Here is an 18,124-nt window from a genome sequence, read left to right as displayed (position 1 = left end):
AGATTGGCTAACACTACCGAAAAGGAAAAATGACAAATGGGGGTGGAGGGTGGGAGAGGATATGGAAAAACAAGAACACTAATGCTCTGTTGGTGAAGTTATAAACCATTACGAAGAACAATTTGGAATTACGCCTAACAGACTATAAAACCATGCATATCCTTTGACCTAGCAATACCACTACTAATTCTATATCCCAAAGAGATCAAAGAAAGAGGAAAAGGACCAATATATACAAAAATATTTATAGGTGCTCCTTTTATAGTGGCAAAGAATTGGAAACTTAGAGAATACTCATCAATTGGGGAACAGCTAAAAAAAACTGTGATACAGAATTGTGATGGAATACTATTGTGCTTTAAGAAATGATGAGCAGAATGGTTTCAAAAAAACCTAGAAGATACACGAATTGATGCAAAGTGAATTGAGCAAAATCAGGAGAGCATTGTACATAATAGTAACATAATAATAATGATTATCTGTGAAAGAATTAGCTACTCTAATCAATACAAGACAATTCCAAAGAACCTATGATGAAAAATGCTATACACATCCAGAGAGAGAACTGATGAACTCTGGGTGCAGATTGAAGCACGCATTTTTAACTTTTTTTTTTTTTGCTTTTTTTCTAACATATCTAGTGTGGAAATACATTTTGCATGACTGCACATGTATAATGAATATATACCTTCTAAAGGGTGTGGGAGGGATGAAAAGGGAGATAATTTAGAACTTAAAATTTTTAAAAATTAAAGTCAATTTTTTTAAAATCAGACCAAAAAATTTTAATGAAGGGAAGGTAACTCCTCCAGTTTTTTTCAGGAAGAGGGACTACAGAAGAATGAATGAAGTGGCAATGAGAAGTACTTAAACAGGAAGAAAAAGAGAGATCTCTATTTAGTAGGATAAGTTGGTCCTACTGAACAATATGCCCATATGGGGAGCTAAAATTTTGTAATGGGCAGTGGGGGCTTTACAATGAATCTAATCCACAGGTAGCTGAAGTACAGGAAAATCATTCCTGAAAGTGATGTGTCTACGTAGACATGCCTTAGTAGAAGGGCAATTGACACCCAGTTGTTTGGGAGGGTACGGATCCAAAGAGAAGACTGCATGTCAAGCGGGAACGAGAATGACCACGAGGGGAGGGAATACAACTGAGCCACATGATTTGAAACACAAGGAAATTTCTGAGACAATAGTTTCCCAAATTTACAGGCTATAAAATAAACCCATACAATCAATAACATTTCTATATAATAGAATACAAGAGACAGTAATAGAAAGGGAAGTCTCATTCAAAGTAACCACAAAAATAAAGTATTTGGGTCAATTTACCAAACTGTATTCAGAATTTGAAAAAATTCAGTAACTAGAGAAATATTCAATTCTCAAGGCTGGACAATGCCAATATCACATGAATGACAATACTACCAAAGTTAATTTACAGATTTAGTGCAACACTAATCAAACTACCAAAGGGATATTTTAAAGAGATAGATAATATAATAATGATAACATTCGTTTGGAGAAACAAAATGTCTAGAATTGGGCTGTCCGGCCTTAGGTTTTTATTGAAACAATAGACAATATATTTTGATTTGCCATTTTAGTGAGCTCTGCGGTAGCTGGGCTTCATTTACTAAAGCATTTATGTAAATTTCTATGCTTGTAGGTGGGCCGCATAAGTTGCACTGAATTTTGGACAGCCCTGATCTAGAATATAAAGGGAAACAATAAAACTTGATAGAAATAAATAATACTCCCAGACAAAAAAATATCATAAAGAAGCACTCAATAAAACAATTTTGAACTGATTAAAAAATAGAAAAGTAAAGTAGATCAAGGAAAAATAAAAACAATTCATCTAAATAACCTAGTATTCAATGAATCTAAAAATACAAGTTACCCAAGAACTCCCTGTTTGTTTAAAAAAATGCTGGGGAAATTGAAAAGTCTAGAGAAAATTAGGCTTAAGCTAGCATCTTACAATATATTGTACAATAAATTCAACATTGGATTTAAATCCACATGAGCTGAGTGTTGAAGATCATATATATTTTTTAATCTAAAGAGAAACAAATCACACATATTTCATGCATAAAGGTAGGGGGTGAACCGTTGATCAAACAAGAGATAGAGACAATTACAAAAGATAAAAAATTTTGCTTACATCAGTAAATTATTTGCACAAACAAAATTAGCATATGTAGGATAAAGGAAGCAGTAGGCTGAGAAAAATATCTTTTTATCTAATATCTTTGATAAGGGCTTAATACCCAAAATACATAAACTAAAAAACAAATGACTAAAAGTCATTCCCTGGTAAGAGGTCAAAGGATATAAACTAAGGGTTCTCGAAAGAATTGTAAACTATTAACAACCGTATAAAAGAATACTCCAAATCATGAATAATGAGAGAAAAATAAATGGCAATCAAACAACTCTGAGGTTTCACTCCACATCAGAAAACTGTCAAAGATGGGAAAAAAATCAGAATAGTCATTGTTGGATGGATTGTAGAAACAGGTACAATAGTGCATTGTTGGTGGACCTGGGAAATAATGCAACCATTCTAAAAAGCAATTTGGAATTATATAAAGAAAACAACTAAAATCTCCATACTCTTTGACCCAGATTCTGCCAGCAGGCACACACTGGTAGGATGTTAATCACAGAAGAAGAAAAAAACTCCATATACATCAAAATGTTTATAGCAGCAAGATCTGGAACCAGTGTAAATGCCCATTAAATGGAAACTGGATTTTTAAAAAGTATGGTACATGAATGTATTATCACTATTGTAAGAAACAAGGGGGAAAAAAGCATAGAAAAATGTAAGGTCTAGAATTCCCCCACCTAGGGAATCCTGCCTCTCCCTCCCCAAACAGTGGGACAAGTTCTATACCAGAGAGGCCAGGGAGCTCCAGATTGATTACAGGTATTAATTTAAGCAACTGGGTTACTTACAGTAGAGGAGGTATGACAGATCCCCGCCAAGAGTTAACTTCAGTCTGGGGCAGTAGCCAGACCATAGGTTGGATGCCCGCAGGAGGAAAAAAAATCTCTGGAGTAACTTCAGAAAACAGACAAAGGGAAGAGGAGCTAGAGAGTGTATTACCATTACTGGTGGATATTTTTGGTTTTCTGCTTAGTAATGAGCTTGGGCATTAAGCCAATGTTATGCCCAAACATAAGCTTGTATGTTGAGCATGCAATGGTTACATACGGGTCACAATTTTCTTGTTATGGCTTTCATAGGTCATAGTATCTAAGTTTTGACTCAGTGTCTAAATTATGATTCAGTATCTAAGTTATGATTTTTAACAGGTCATCGTGTTTGGGCTTCTACCTTTCACAGAATTTAAGGTTTTTTTTTTTTATGGCTTTTCCCCAATTGGGACCCCACAAAAGACTTATGCAAATTGATGCCAAGTTAAATAAGCATAGCCAGGAAAATAATATGTATAATTATGACAAGATAAGGAACAACAAAACAATCAAAACTGAACATTAAGAAACGACAGAGACCAAGCTTGGCCCCGAAGAAGAGACATAAGACGACAAGAAGATAGCTCCCTTTCCCCTTGGCAGAAGTGGACGTCCATCAGACTTTATAATGTGTTGATTGGTTCTGCTGGTATTTTTTTTAAAACTTTCTTCTTAAGAAAAAAAATATGTTCTAAGTGATGGTTCCTGGGAAAAGAGGGAGTGCTGAGAGGCAAGGAGGATGAGAAGGAAGAATAAAAAGGTGAGGATATGAACAAAAATATCTCTTTAAAAAGTAGAGCTGAGATTTATAAATACACTGCTATATTTAAAATCCTATCATTTCATATCACAAATCAGGTGAGGAAGCACATACAATTTTCATATGACATGAAAAATGGTTACTTGATGTCTCTCCCTTTTGTAAAGGTTAAACAACATAACCATGTGCTATCATCACCCTGGTGGAGGGCCTTGTGCAGGTATCATCTCACAGCCCACAGCCTGACTAGGACAATAGCCTCCTGGATGGTATCCCTCTCTTCTCCACTCCCAGCCATCCTCTTCCTTAAGTACAGGCCTGACTGTGCCACTCCCCTTGTCAATAAACTCCAATCAATAAACCCCAACATCCCAAGGACAAATACAAATGCCTCTGTTTGGCTTTTACACAGTCTGTCCCCTACCTTTCCAGTCTTCTCACTCCCACTCATGTAGTCTACAGTTCCATGATTCTGGACTCCTTATTGTTCTTCATGCCAGACACTCAACCTCTCATCTAGGCATTTTCACTGCCCATCCCTCAGGTCTGGAATTCCTGTCTTCCTCTCCACCTCCTGACTTCTTTCAAGTCTCAGGTAAAATGTCATCTTTTGTAAGAAGTCTTTCTTGATTCTTAATGTTAATGCTTTCCCTGAGATTATTTCCAATTTATCCTATATATACCTTGTTTGTATGTGTTGTTGTTGTTGCTCAGTCATTCAATTGTGGCCAACTCTTCATGACCCCATGGACCATAGCACTCCAGGTTATCCTCCAGTCTCAAAATCTGCCCCACGTCATGTTCATTGTTTCCATGACAATCTCTCTCTCATCCTCTGCCATTTCCTTTTGTCTTCAATCTTTCCCAACATCACTCTTTTCCAATGAGTATTGTCTTCACTTTACATGGCCAAAATATTTAAGCTTGAGTTTCAGTATTTGACCTTCCAGTGAATAACCTGAATTTCTTTAAGTACTGATTGATTTGATCTCCTTGGGATCCAAGGGACCGTCAAGTCTTCTCCAGTACCATCACTTGTACATAGCTGTTTGCATCTTTTCTCCCCTCACTAGAAAAGAAGCTCCTTGAAGGCAGGGACTGGTTTCATCTTTCTTTGTATCCCCAGAACTTAGCACAGTACCTGGAACATAGTGGGCACTTAATAAATACTTGTCAACTTAACATGACTTGTTATTCACATAGGAGGATGAGTCAACAACTAAGGTTGATTTAAAAAAAATTTCAAAATACTTTATTTCAGAAACAAATAGAAATGTTGCCAATCTTATATTGCAGAAACCATTAGTACCACATATTCAGAAACAGAGATGAGAGTAAATATGATCGTATAAGTTTGAGGTAATGTTGATGGAAAAATAAAATTCATTTGATAACTTCTACCTTGAACATAATGATCTACCATGAATAGAGAATTGAGTTGTTTTTCCAATGGGGGGGGGATAAACATGTGATAATCCATTAATTACACTCCCTTTTATAACAACTTGTACAAATAACTAGATGTGGATATGGTTAGAAGTACTAACTACAAGCAGCTTGAGGGTAGGCACATGGTGTTGAATGGGCAAGAAATTTGGGGAACAGCATTCCTCTGTCAATGATATACTTATTCAGCAAGAAAATCCACAGGGTTGGCTTCATCACCAGCATGATGTCCTAACCAGCCAAAGACAAAAGAATACTTCATGTTCTAATTCAGTGCTAATTATAATGAATAAACGTTAAGAAATCTGTAAACAACCACATACTACAAGTACATATTAATAATTAAAAGCATTTTTATATAGCAATTTGACTTGGGTCCTGGACATGACTAGAACTGAAGAATATGCTCAAGAAGGCCTTCAAAAACATACATGAATAGAAAGGGTACTTCAATCAGTCCAGTACACAGTAACAAAAATACAAGACTGTCCTATAATTAAGAAATAGCAGGGAATGGTTAAGGGTTTAAAAAATGATTGGGTCAATAAGGAAATTGGGTAATTAGGGTGGAGATTATAAAATCTACACTAAAGAAGGATCAATAGAAAAGTTGCATTCATGACACAGAAAGGGTATTATAGGTCAAAAACTACCCTGGAGTCGTTGGAGCAATTCCCTAATCTATAGCATTTTTCAGGTTTAAAAAGCACTTTCCTCAAAACGATCCTATGAAGTAGGAAGTATTAGCATGATCACATGACTTGTAAGTCAACTGATTTTTCATCTAATTTGTACCGACATCTGTCAATGCCCCATCTTGGGCTAGTCTTGAAGATTAGGCTCCAGGAATTTTCATCTTAAGACAGTAAAAATACATTGGAAAGGATACTGGATCTGGAATCTGGAGATCCGGGTTCAAATTCTGACTTGGCAATTTCCATGTGGCTCTGGGCAAGTCAACCTCTCTACTACCCTGCAACTCAGAGTTGTCATGGAGATCAAATCAGATCATGAATGTAAAGTTCTTTGTAAAATCAATCACGAAGTAGAATATAAAGGAAAAGGAACTGAAGTTCAGAGGTGAATACGGAGCCAGAATTCAAATCCAGGGCTTCTTCTATCAAATAAAGGACTCTTTCCAGTATATCACAGCTGCTTCTATCTAACTTACAACACATCAAATTGGACAATGATTGAGCAAGAAAAGGTTTACCAACAAAGGATAGCTGACAAAAGGGAATCAATAATTATCCTCACAAATGAAGTGTATTTTGGTAACTTCAAAAGTAAAGGTAAAGGTGGTCAACATTTCCCTATCTTTGATTTTTCCCCTTCTCCATCCATTACTTTCAACTTGGCCAGAATTTGAGCTACACTGATACCAATACTCTTATCAAACTTGAACCTACAACTAACTCTAGATAAGTAAAATTCACACACAGATTTCACTACCAAGACATACTTAGTTTAGCAAGAAGGGCTGATTTTGAACATAAATAGAAAATTTACTAGAGTGCTTTTTTCTTTTGCTAGGCATAATTTAGAGAAACCACACTTTTCAGAGACAAATCAAGGCTAACTACACTAAAACAGAAACTGACTAGGTATTAAAGTGACATCCTTTTCATGACAGTACTACTTAGGTACCATCAGCAGGATGAACTTTTGAGTTTTTCAAGTAGTCATAGTAACAGAATGTAAACTGACCTAACCACAAGCACTCATCTGTATTTATTCCCTTTACCACCAACATCAAGTACATTGTCTAAGGGCTGGCTGGGGCAGCTATATTGGCCCCAAGGGAAGATTCAAACCTGAATGCATTGTACTCTTAACAAAAAGTACTAACCAAAATATAAATTATTACAGTACAACTTCTAAAAATTAAATTACTCAACAGGTCTCGAAAAAGTATGGCTACCACACTGGCAAAATATATTAACATGCTTAATAATTTTTTCAACTGTAAATCACTCTAACCTAGTTAAGTGATAAGCTGCTTTAGAAAAATGTGAATGTGATATGAGATTTGGCTAGCTAAAACATTGCTTTCTGCTTTGACAGTCTACTGACAAGACAGTACATTTGGATGTTTAACCTTTTTCCAATAGACATCATCAAGGTGGAATTTGGCAGTTAAAGGAGCATATGCTATGATAATCATAAGTTTCTACTTCTAGCATATCTCTCCATATGCAACATAAAATTTAAGTCACTAAAACAGTATACTTTTAAGACTGTCTTGGTCAATATTTAAGCCATTTCCTATGATAGTAAATAAGTTAGTACATGTAGTAATGGGGATAAATTAGGATTTTAGACTTCTTGTTGTTGCATGTTGACTGAATATTAAAAGGCAGAGAGAAAAATCCTTGAGAAATGTTTTCAGATAAATTATAGGAATATTATTAAAACAAGTCAAAAATGGATTGAATGCTTATAAAACAGAATGCTATACTATAGACTGTAGACATGTTATAAAGTAAAAATTACATGAATTTGGTAATGAAGTATCTGGAAATATTTTATTATATATACTTGGCTTAACTGAAGTAAATGTAAATATAGTTCTGCTAAAAACTTCAGTTACGCATCAAAGTTAAACTGTACAAAATACAAATACCACTAATCACAAAAAAGCCACTTCTACAACATATCCCCAATTTTTTACAATGAAAAATGGAATGGAAAGTACACAAAGGAAAAAACCACCATCAGGTCAAATTTTTAAATCTTTCACCTAACTGTGCTTGGCCATGTAAAAAAACAAGTTGACAATAACAGTTATTTCTCACAGTGACCTTTTTTCCTGTGTACAATTTCCCCACCCAATGTCAATTCACATTGAAGAGATTATGAACCATTAATACTCTGGCACGTGATAATAAAGACTTTCATTTTAGTCCTAAGAAGTACCATTCATGGAAAGAGAAATGATAGTTGGTTATATATATCCTGTAAAACGAAGAGAAGGTGCCAATGTCCAGTGAGAGTTCTTTTCAAACATAAAGGTCTTGAGGAAAAAGGCCTTGAAATAACTGTTCGAGATTCACATTTCAAGAACACTTTCATCTTAAGCATTGCAACCTCAGACAAACATTTCAAAAAGGCATGACAATTCAGTGAAAGTCGTAAACAGGCTTCTTCAGACACAATGAAAGCAAACTGTTTAAGAGGGGGGATGATCTTCACCTCGGATACTTCGGTACTTAGCCATGTCTTCTGGAAAAACTTTAGAAAGCTCTTGAATCAACAAGCTTTTAAATTTCTGTGAAGAAAAAATATAAAATGTCAAAAGATATCTATTTTTGATTTGTCATCTAAGTCAGGCCTGCACAACTGGCGGCCCATGACAAATATAGAGGATGTTTTTCCTCTACATTTTTCACTGGCTACTAGAAATCCTTTAGCATGCAGTAAGAGGCCTGCAGGCTGTAAGCAGCCCAGGGCCACAGGTCGTACAGGCCTAATCTAGGTTAAACTCTACACAGAACACGAATGCTACACAACACTTATAAACTGAACCAGATCTACTCAAAAGTATTCATACAAAATTGGCCTACATTTCATTAAAGCTTAACAAGCATAGTTTGTTAGTGTTTACTGATGTATTTGACATAAGACTTATTTTAGCCTAGAAAAATTGGTTTCAAATTAACCAATTTAAAAGTTTTCTTTCAAAATGACCTCAACAACGCATTCATTCAAACGATGATTCCCATCCACCTCCCCACCCCCACACCAAACACACATCCTTCTTGCTTCATGTAAAAGTACCACCTTCTCCCTGAACAGAAACACACAGCTGGAATTAATTTTGGTAGACAACTCACGTAACAGGATTCCACAAGTAACGATCTAATTAAGCAACTGTACGTTCTAACTATACCAAACTTACTGTCTGCAAACAGTTCATAGAGAAGATCTTCAGAACACCTGGGAATCTACTACAAACATCATGACATGAACTGGCATTATTTTAACTAAATTTTCAACAGCTGCCCCTTTGTACAGTAAATCAGTTATTTCTTATACACTAACAACTCACTTTTGTACAGAGCTTTAAAGTTTGTAAAACCTTTTCCTCACAACAACGCTCTAACACAGAGAGTACAAATACTTTTATCTCCATGTGGTAGATGGGGAAAATGTAGAGGGGGAAACAAAGGCTTTGGGATGTTAGAAGGTAGGCAGGATTACACAACTAGTAATGTCACTGGATGAGGTGGGAAATAAATCCAGGCACCTTAAATCCAGCATTCTATCCACCCTGCCACACTGCAACAAAGTTCAAGTAATATTCAAAGTCCAATGCTACAATAACTATTTAAAACGGAACTTTTGATAAAAATGTTTTTTATAACAAAGGTCCATACTTTAGACTGGGAAGTCAAATAGCCAAAAAGTTAAAAAAAAAATTAAAAACCATGATAAAGAATGCCACAATGAAGACAAATGAATAGTCATGAAACATTATTGCCTTCAGTGAATTTTCTGAACTGTGCAAAGAGAACTAAGTACAAAAATTGTCACACTGGCACACAAAATCACTCTGCAGATGCCCAGACAGACACCCAGCAAATGCTTGGACCATAGCAGTCATGTTGGTTTACACTCAAAAGTTTGGAGTTGCCAGGCCCCTTACAAGCTCTTTAAGGCCAGGGACTATTTAGTTTCTACCTTTGTCTACACAGAGCCTAGCACAATGTTTGACACACAGGTGCTTAACAAGTGATTGCTGCTTGATTTATAAACAATAAGGATGCACAGCAAAGCATTTAAAACAGTCAAATTACCCTTAAGTTCTAAGCTACAATCATGTAAGTTATATGTGGTCTAATAAGGAGGAAAGATCTACCTCTAATCTTGTGAATTATGTTAAATTCTAATACCTGAGATCATATGGATTACACAACCCCCCTCCAAAAACACAGACAGCAAAGTTCCAAACACAGAAGAATGAAAAATGGGCCTGCAATTGCACCTATTCTTTAAACAGAAAAAAAAAAGGCTTATTCTCTAATCTTCCCAAGTAAACTATTCAAAGTATGTGATTATCACTAGTGTCAGAATTTGAACAAAGCTTTTGCCAATATTTCTTGAAGAAACACTGCAAAACAAACAACAGTATATTACTGAGCATTCCTTTCAAGCCAAGAGGCCTAAGAAATTCAACCACCAGGGTTCGAGCATTATTTTTCCTTTCACTTGTTTACCTTTGCTCAGAGCTTTTTTCAAGAACTGTTACATTCAGAGTTGCTGTGTGTTCTGCAACACTCTGACCCTGATGTATGAATCTAATTTAAAATAGATTATACATTATTGTTCTTTCCCCCTTGGGGAGAGGTTAAGTATAAGTAGTGTTAATTCTCATACTTTCAACAACCGTCTCTGATTGAAAGAGAGAGACATAAGCAGAGAATTTTAGATAATCTGAAATTTTCAAGTAATCTCAGGTTAGCCTATTGATGTTTTTCTAAAGGAAAGAAAAAATTCCTATCCTTAGATGCAGAATTCGACACATAGTGGGTAATATTTTAAGTATTATCAATTACCTACATAGCACAGTAGATAAAGTACTGGACTTGGAACAAGAAAGACACGAATTCTAATTCTGCCTCAGACATTTACCAGGTGACTAACCCTAGGCAAATAATTTAACCTCTCTTGACCTCAGTTTCCTCATCTGTTAAATGGGGACAGCACCCATCTCCCAGGGTTGGAAAATGCTTTGTAAACCTTAAAGCACTGTGTAAATGTTAGCTATTTTTAAAACAAAGGGCAAAAATTATACAGGGGATCTAGAAATCATGACAAGTAGAAAGAAAGCAGTTGGAAAGAATGTGCAACAAACTGGCAATGAAAAGAGAAGCTGGAGACTCCTTTACGGGAAATACAAAAGAGTGAAATATTAAGGAATATAATAAACCTGGAGAATATAAATAATGGAGGTAATTCTTGGCAGGACAGCCTATAAAATAGTAAAATAAAGAAAGTATAATAAGTAAACAAAGTGGATAGTGCTAGATCTATAGTCAGAAGGACCCGAGTTCAAATTCAATCTCCAATACTCAGCAGCTGTGTTTGTAATGTTCCCACCAATAACAATTTAGCAGCAACAGTGATAATAATAATATTGAGGACAATGATGATAATAATAGCATTTATATAGCATGTTAAGGTTTGCAAAGACCTTTACAAATATTATGCCACTTTATCCTCACAACAACCCTGTGAGGTAGGAGCTAAGATCCCTATCTTACAGATAGTGGAACTGAGGCAGAGTTACATAGTTATTAGTTGTGTGAGGCCAGATTTCAATTCAGATCTTCTTGAATACAGATCCAGCATTCTATCCACTCTTCCGCCAAGCTGCTTGAAGACAGCTAAAATTAATCTAGATTTTGTTAGGCTGTTTATTTTTACCTTACAGGTAAAATTTCAGAAATCCTAACTATGAAGTATTTGGAAATGAAAAATTTCAATTCTTCCTACATTGAAGGAAAAGAACAAAAAAAGATAGAAAAAAGCAGGCTCTTCTCAAATTTCTCTTTATACAAACCCTAAAAACTTTTTTCACCACATCATGACAATCTTACCTTCATAGTGTCAATTTTGCCTTTAACTTGTTCATTTTTGGCTAGAGCCCTCTCTAAGCATTCTTTGGTGTATAGTTGTGGATTGCGGCCTTGATCAATATATCTGAAAACATGAAACACCTCATGTTAAATTATTATTGAGAATAAAACAATCTGAAAAATAAAGTAATTAAAATGTTAGCTATACAAAAAGTGTGGCTGCTAAGGTACTCCTTGTCAAAAGAATTCAATTTATAAAATGATTTAACCTATAAAAGCATTAAAGACACATTTACCTTTTTGAATTTGAGTATTAAATGAACTGTTTCTTACACATTAGACCAAGAACTATGAGATCTACTACTAAACTTATGCTAATACCAATAACTCAAGAATCAAAGAATATTATCATTACTAAGTTAAATATCAAAATATGACAACCTTAGAGATATGGATGAATATCTACAAAAACATAAACTGCCCAGGCTAACAGAGAAGGAAGTGAAATTTCTTAATAACCCCATATCAGAAAAAGAAATTGAGCATGCCATCAATGAACTCCCTAGGAAAAAATCTCCAGGGCCAGATGGTTTTACATGTGAATTCTATCAAACATTTAAAGAACAACTAATTCCAATACTTTGTAGACTATTTGGGAAAACAGGTGAAGAAGGAGTCCTACCAAATTTTTTTTATGACACAAATATGGTACTAATACCCAAACCAGGTAGAGTCAAAACAGAGAAAGAAAATTATAGACCAATTTCTCTAATGAATATTGATGCAAAAATTTTAAATAAAATATTAGCAAAAAGATTGCAGCAACTCATCACGAGAATAATACACTATGACCAGGTAGGATTTATTCCAAGAATGCAAGGCTGGTTCAATATTAGGAAAACTATTAGCATAATTGACCATATCAACAACAAAACTAGCAGAAACCATATGATCATCTCAATAGACGCAGAAAAAGCCTTTGACAAAGTACAACACCTATTCCTATTAAAAACACTAGAAAGCATAGGAATAAGTGGAACCTTCCTCAAAATTATAAATAGCATCTACCTAAAACCATCGACAAGCATTATTTGTAATGGGGATAAACTAGATGCATTCCCAATAAGATCAGGGGTGAAACAAGGATGTCCATTATCACCCCTATTATTCAATTTGGTTCTAGAAACATTAGCTGTAGCAATAAGAGAAGAAAAAGAAATTGAAGGAATTAGAATAGGAAAAGAAGAAACTAAATTATCACTTTTTGCAGATGATATGATGATTTATCTAGAGAATCCTAGAGAATCAAGTAAAAAACTACTTGAAATAATAAACAACTTTAGCAAAGTTGCAGGATATAAAATAAACCCACATAAATCCTCAGCATTGCTATACATTACTGACAAAGCCCAACAGCAAGAGATAGAAAGAGAAATTCCATACAAAGTTACTGAAGGCACTATAAAATATTTGGGAGTCTAAATATCAAAATTCTATAATGAATTTTTGCCTGGCATTTTGATTTTTCACAATGCTTTCACTTCAGCTTAATTGTTTGTGAAGTAGAATATACATTATACCCATCTGACAGATGAGAATGCTAAAACCTGAAAAGGTTAAGTGACATGATACATGGTAATTATGCTAAGATAAGGTAGTTAGTAGAAGAATTGAGCTGATGATAAAGGGCTCATAAATTTGGGCCCAGCCCCATGCTGATGATATTATTGTTGGCTTAAGTTTAGCATAAATTCCAAGGATACTCTCCAACTATAAGTGTCTGCTGTACTGGTTCTAAAAACTAATTATTACTCTCTTAAAAATATTTTAGTTCTACTTTTTGAGGATTCCATCAAGACATACAACTTAGGTCTGTACACATATTTTAACTTTATATGCCAAAGATTCACTTTCTCACTTGTGAAATAATTTGGCCTTATCCTCTAAAAGTTAAGCTGAATTATCCAGTAGTAAATGAATAAATTAACAAACCATGCTAAACCCAATTCATATTGCGCAGGATAGAGTTAAAGTTACTTCCAAAAGATTTAAATGTTACAAAAGTTATTGTTTATGACAAAAAACCTGGTCTTGAATTATAATTATATAGGGCAGCCAATTTTCTGCTTCAAAAATTGGCATATTTTATAAATTCCACTTAAGTTACATTTCAGGGAGCAGGTGGAATGAAAGAAACAGAATTAACCCACATTCCAAACACAATCCGTCAAGTTCCAAAGGAGAAAATGGGCAGACTTGCATAACAGGGTCAGTAACAACATGTGGCAGAAAGTTTTGTGGTGGGTGCAAAGAGAGTTCAAGGGCTGGGGAAACAGCAGAGGAGACAGAATAAATAACATGTTCCTTTGAGGGTAGGAAACGTTATATTTTTGTCTTAGTATCTCCCAGTTCCTTGCAGAGTCAGTACTTAATATATGTTTCTACATTCAGCAAATCAGTCAATAGCATTTAAAGACATACTATCTGCTAGACATAATGTTGGGTGCTGGGAAGGCAAATACAATGAGACAGTCTCTGCAGTCAAAGAGTTTATATCATAGTGGGGGGAGGGGCACAAAAGGAGTGTGGAGTGTTAACACGTTCAGCTAAGTAAACATAATATATACAGGATACACACATCTGCTATCCAGAGACAACTGGAGTCAACTTCCATAAATCACTCATATTGTAAGCAGCTCCAGGACTGACTGTGATAGAACCTAGAGTTTTTTTGTTTGCTTGTTTCTAAATCTCCTCAGTGCTTACTACTGTTACTATTTGCTGAATGAATACCCTCACCAGATGGGTAACTACTTATACTTCCACATCACGACTTTCCCCATTGAAGTTTCAACATATCTCAGACTGGCCTAAGAAATTAAATGGGAATTTGGTGGGAGTTTTGTGGAAGCCGCAGAAGACACGCAAAGGCCAGTAGACAACACAGAAAAATACTTAACCCAAAGTTTGTCAGATACTATAAACACCCCACAAAAGAAAAAGAAAAAATTCAGACTTCTTTTCTGGTAAGAAGAGAGGGCCAAAACACTTAACCTGGATTTTCCAGATGCAGGATCACAGTGCCCCTGAGACCCATGATGTGGAAGAGATAACTGTATAGCAATCACCTTTGTATCCACAGGTAGTTGAAAAGACTAATTCTAAAGCAGCAGTTCCTTCCCCATAATGCATGCATGCCAACATTTTGCTTGCATTTTCACTCCTAAGTGCCTACTCGTTTCCAACTGCCTCAAAGACTGATCACAAGCCCTATGTTACTGTTTAAAGAACTAGACTCAATTCTTGTCTATCTACTTTTGTTTTCTAGCAGTCTAGGACCATACATTTTCAAAGCTCTACTTCAGTGGGTCTTTAAGGATCTTTCACCCTTATTTGCTACAGCACCATACTTAAATCATCACTGCAGGATATGAGTTTCTTCAGCTACATTGTTTCTACAGCATTCTATGCCCTCAGCAACAGCTTTGGGCTCAAAATTCCCACACTAGGACACTATACTGTCAACTTCTTAGAGTCCGTGTTGATGTTATTTTACACTTCTTGGACTACAGGAAGGGGACTGAAAAATGAACCAACAGTCTTCAGAACTGTCAGTCTATATCTTGTACTTACTGATTAGCTGCTGAACTAGGATATTTCCATAATAAAACGTAGGACAATATAACAATATCCACTTCTGTACTTTAACATTCATGGAAAACCTGCTATCTTAATTTTTAAACAGTTAAAAAATACATTATTGTACATACGTGTTCCTCTAAGAGAATATTTATTCCACTAAAATTAACATCCAGTCTCTAAAATAGGGATAGAGATCAGACCTATGATTTCATGGGCATAGGGAACTACTAGGTGAGGAAACTGTCTTCAATGCAAATTGTCACCTTCTCCACAACTCAGAGTCGCAGAGAGTTGCCTAGAGTACTAAGAGGTTAAGTGACTTGCCCAGGATCACAAAGCTAGTATGTGAAAGAGGTGGTATGTGACTAACCATTTATCCTATAACACATAAAAAGAAAGGTGTATAAGGAGAAAATATTAGCTCTCTCCATAAAGAAGGCTTAAAAAACTTGTGAGGGTCTTCTTTATGTTTTTCATAATCCTTACTCTCTATGAATACTGTCAATTTTTAAAGATTTCAGAACCAGGAAATTTTTTAGAAGAGGATTGTTTAGACTGTCCACATACCCTAGTTATTCAGGAGTTTTAATATTAAACTAATTTCAAAAATTATACTTACTCAAAAACTTCTAAAGGGACACTAATATCATGAAGTTGCTGTCGACACTTGTCAATATCCTGTAAGCCAGTCACGATAAAATTCCTAGACATGAACAAAAATTAAAGCCATGGTTAGATACTTGAAGCACTAACAAAAAAGCCCATATTCTACCAAAACATAAATATATACATACACATACACACACACCATTTAGCTAATCTGAATTCAATTAGATTACTTTCCCTCTTGAATCACTTTCTTGTCATGGTGGAAGGGCTTACATAGCTCAGTTAAAACTATAAGTTATTCTGTGCAGGGTTACCCAAGATGGACAGGTCGTAGTGGAAAGTTCTAACAAAAGGTGATCCACTGGAGAAGGAAATGGCAAACCACTTCCGTAGCTTTGCCAAGAAAACCCAGAGATAATGGTGGAGGACAGAAGGGTCTGGTGAGCTATGCTCCACAGGGTCATGAAAAGTCAGACACAACTGAACAACTGCCACTCTAGGGTCACTTGTGTGACCTTAAGCTTGTCACTTAATCTTAATGGGAGTCAGTTTTTTCATCTATAGAGTGCGGGGAAATGCATTACATGACCACTATGAACCATTCCAGTTCACATCTATGATCCTGTTTCTTCCAGCTATATAGTTAGATATGTGTACATGTATGTGTATGTGCACATGTCTATATATGTACATGAAGATTTGTAAAGAAGTGTGCATATGTATGTACATTTACATATTACAACCATACTCTTATTTCCTATGTATGTATATTTAATAGTGAGTGTATATATATATATATATATATATATATATATATGTGTGTGTGTACATGTATAATATGTTTATAAAATAATCCTACCATGGTTGTATTCTCTGTTCTCTAGGAGAGATATACACACATTCATATTAAACATCTCTACAAATCACTTCATGTCTGAAACTTCTCTCCTATCTGTTCGCAGTGCTAAAAGAACAGAATTAAAGTGCTCAAGAATAACTTATCGATGTGATTCATTTATCTTCTCTCTATAAGCTGCAGATTGTTGGACACTGGGAGCTACATTCAAGTTCCATAACCACTCCCGCAGCTGACAGTTCCTCCCTTTCCAGCTCCCACGCCAGCCTAAACTTTCAGTGAGAGTAATAACGTGCATTTACCGAGTATCAGAAGATTTACAGAATGCTTGCCTCCCAACAGCCCTAAGAGATAATAAGTATATGTATCCCCACTTTACAAAAAGAAAGCTGAGCCTAGGAAGTTCCGTGACTTGCCCAAAGTCACAGTGATCGTTTTGCAATGAGACCTGAACCCACCACTCCAGACTCCAAATCCAAATGCTTTCCCCGCCAAATCGAGGTACTCGTTATGACACCTCAATGGGTTCGTTTTAGAAAAATGGGCTTCTTCCCTGCTGTTTCCCCCTCCTCAAAGCAGGGGTGCAGTAAGCTGCAGCAGTGACGGCGCCAGCACAGAGAAGTCCCCGCGCCCCTGGTGCCTGCTCTGTCTTCTCCAGACGAGCTCCCGCAGCAGCAGCCCCAGGCCCAGGGGGACCCCGGGGAGAGGAGGAAGGGGGAAGGAATGGGAGGGGGGGGGGCGACGACCCTCACAGCTTCTGGTTGAGCCCCGCCTGGCTGCTGGGCTGGAAGTCGCTGACGATAATGCCGAGCTGACGGATGTTCTCCACGAACTTCTCCAGATGCTCCTCCAGGTGGTCAAACTTCTCCGCCATCTCCGAAGCCCGCGAAGCCGCCGCTCCTTTGAACCGCACCACGGAGACCAAAAAGCCACCTCCGGCGTCGCGGCCGTCGCTGCCGCCACTCCTCTTCCTACTTCCGGCCAGCTGCCACGGAGACTTCCTTTTCCGCTCGTGGCCCCGCCCCACCCCGGGTCTGTTCCCCTCCTCGGGAGCCTGGCCGGAGGCTAAGCCGGCGTGGTGAGGGAGGGGTTGCTGATCTCAGGCCCGCCCCTCCGCCCCTCCCCCTACGCCTCCTGTTATGTAGAAGCCCCACGGAAAATAGAGTTAACTCTTTTGAGCCCCAGCCGTGTTATGCCCACCCGATGAGGGACCGTGGGGAAAAAAACTGGGACTCCCACGTC

The 18,124-nt window shown here is 36.6% G+C and overlaps 1 protein-coding gene across 1 annotated transcript; it reads right to left on the bottom strand.

Annotated features, from left to right (window-relative positions):
- Positions 1-4,951: 4,951 nt before the first annotated feature.
- Positions 4,952-17,868, bottom strand: MED10 (mediator complex subunit 10). Its single transcript, XM_036741291.1, has 4 exons — positions 17,635-17,868; positions 16,037-16,120; positions 11,797-11,899; positions 4,952-8,465 (listed from the first exon to the last, which is right to left on the bottom strand). Exons 1-4 carry the CDS (start codon positions 17,754-17,756, stop codon positions 8,367-8,369), a joined length of 408 nt encoding a protein of 135 aa, XP_036597186.1. The 5' UTR covers positions 17,757-17,868; the 3' UTR covers positions 4,952-8,366.
- Positions 17,869-18,124: the final 256 nt, after the last annotated feature.

Source organism: Trichosurus vulpecula, chromosome 1 (genome assembly GCF_011100635.1).
Source record: "Trichosurus vulpecula isolate mTriVul1 chromosome 1, mTriVul1.pri, whole genome shotgun sequence".
Lineage (NCBI taxonomy): Eukaryota > Metazoa > Chordata > Mammalia > Diprotodontia > Phalangeridae > Trichosurus > Trichosurus vulpecula.
Note: the sequence above shows the minus strand (reverse complement) of the source record. Positions and strands in the feature narration are given on the sequence as shown.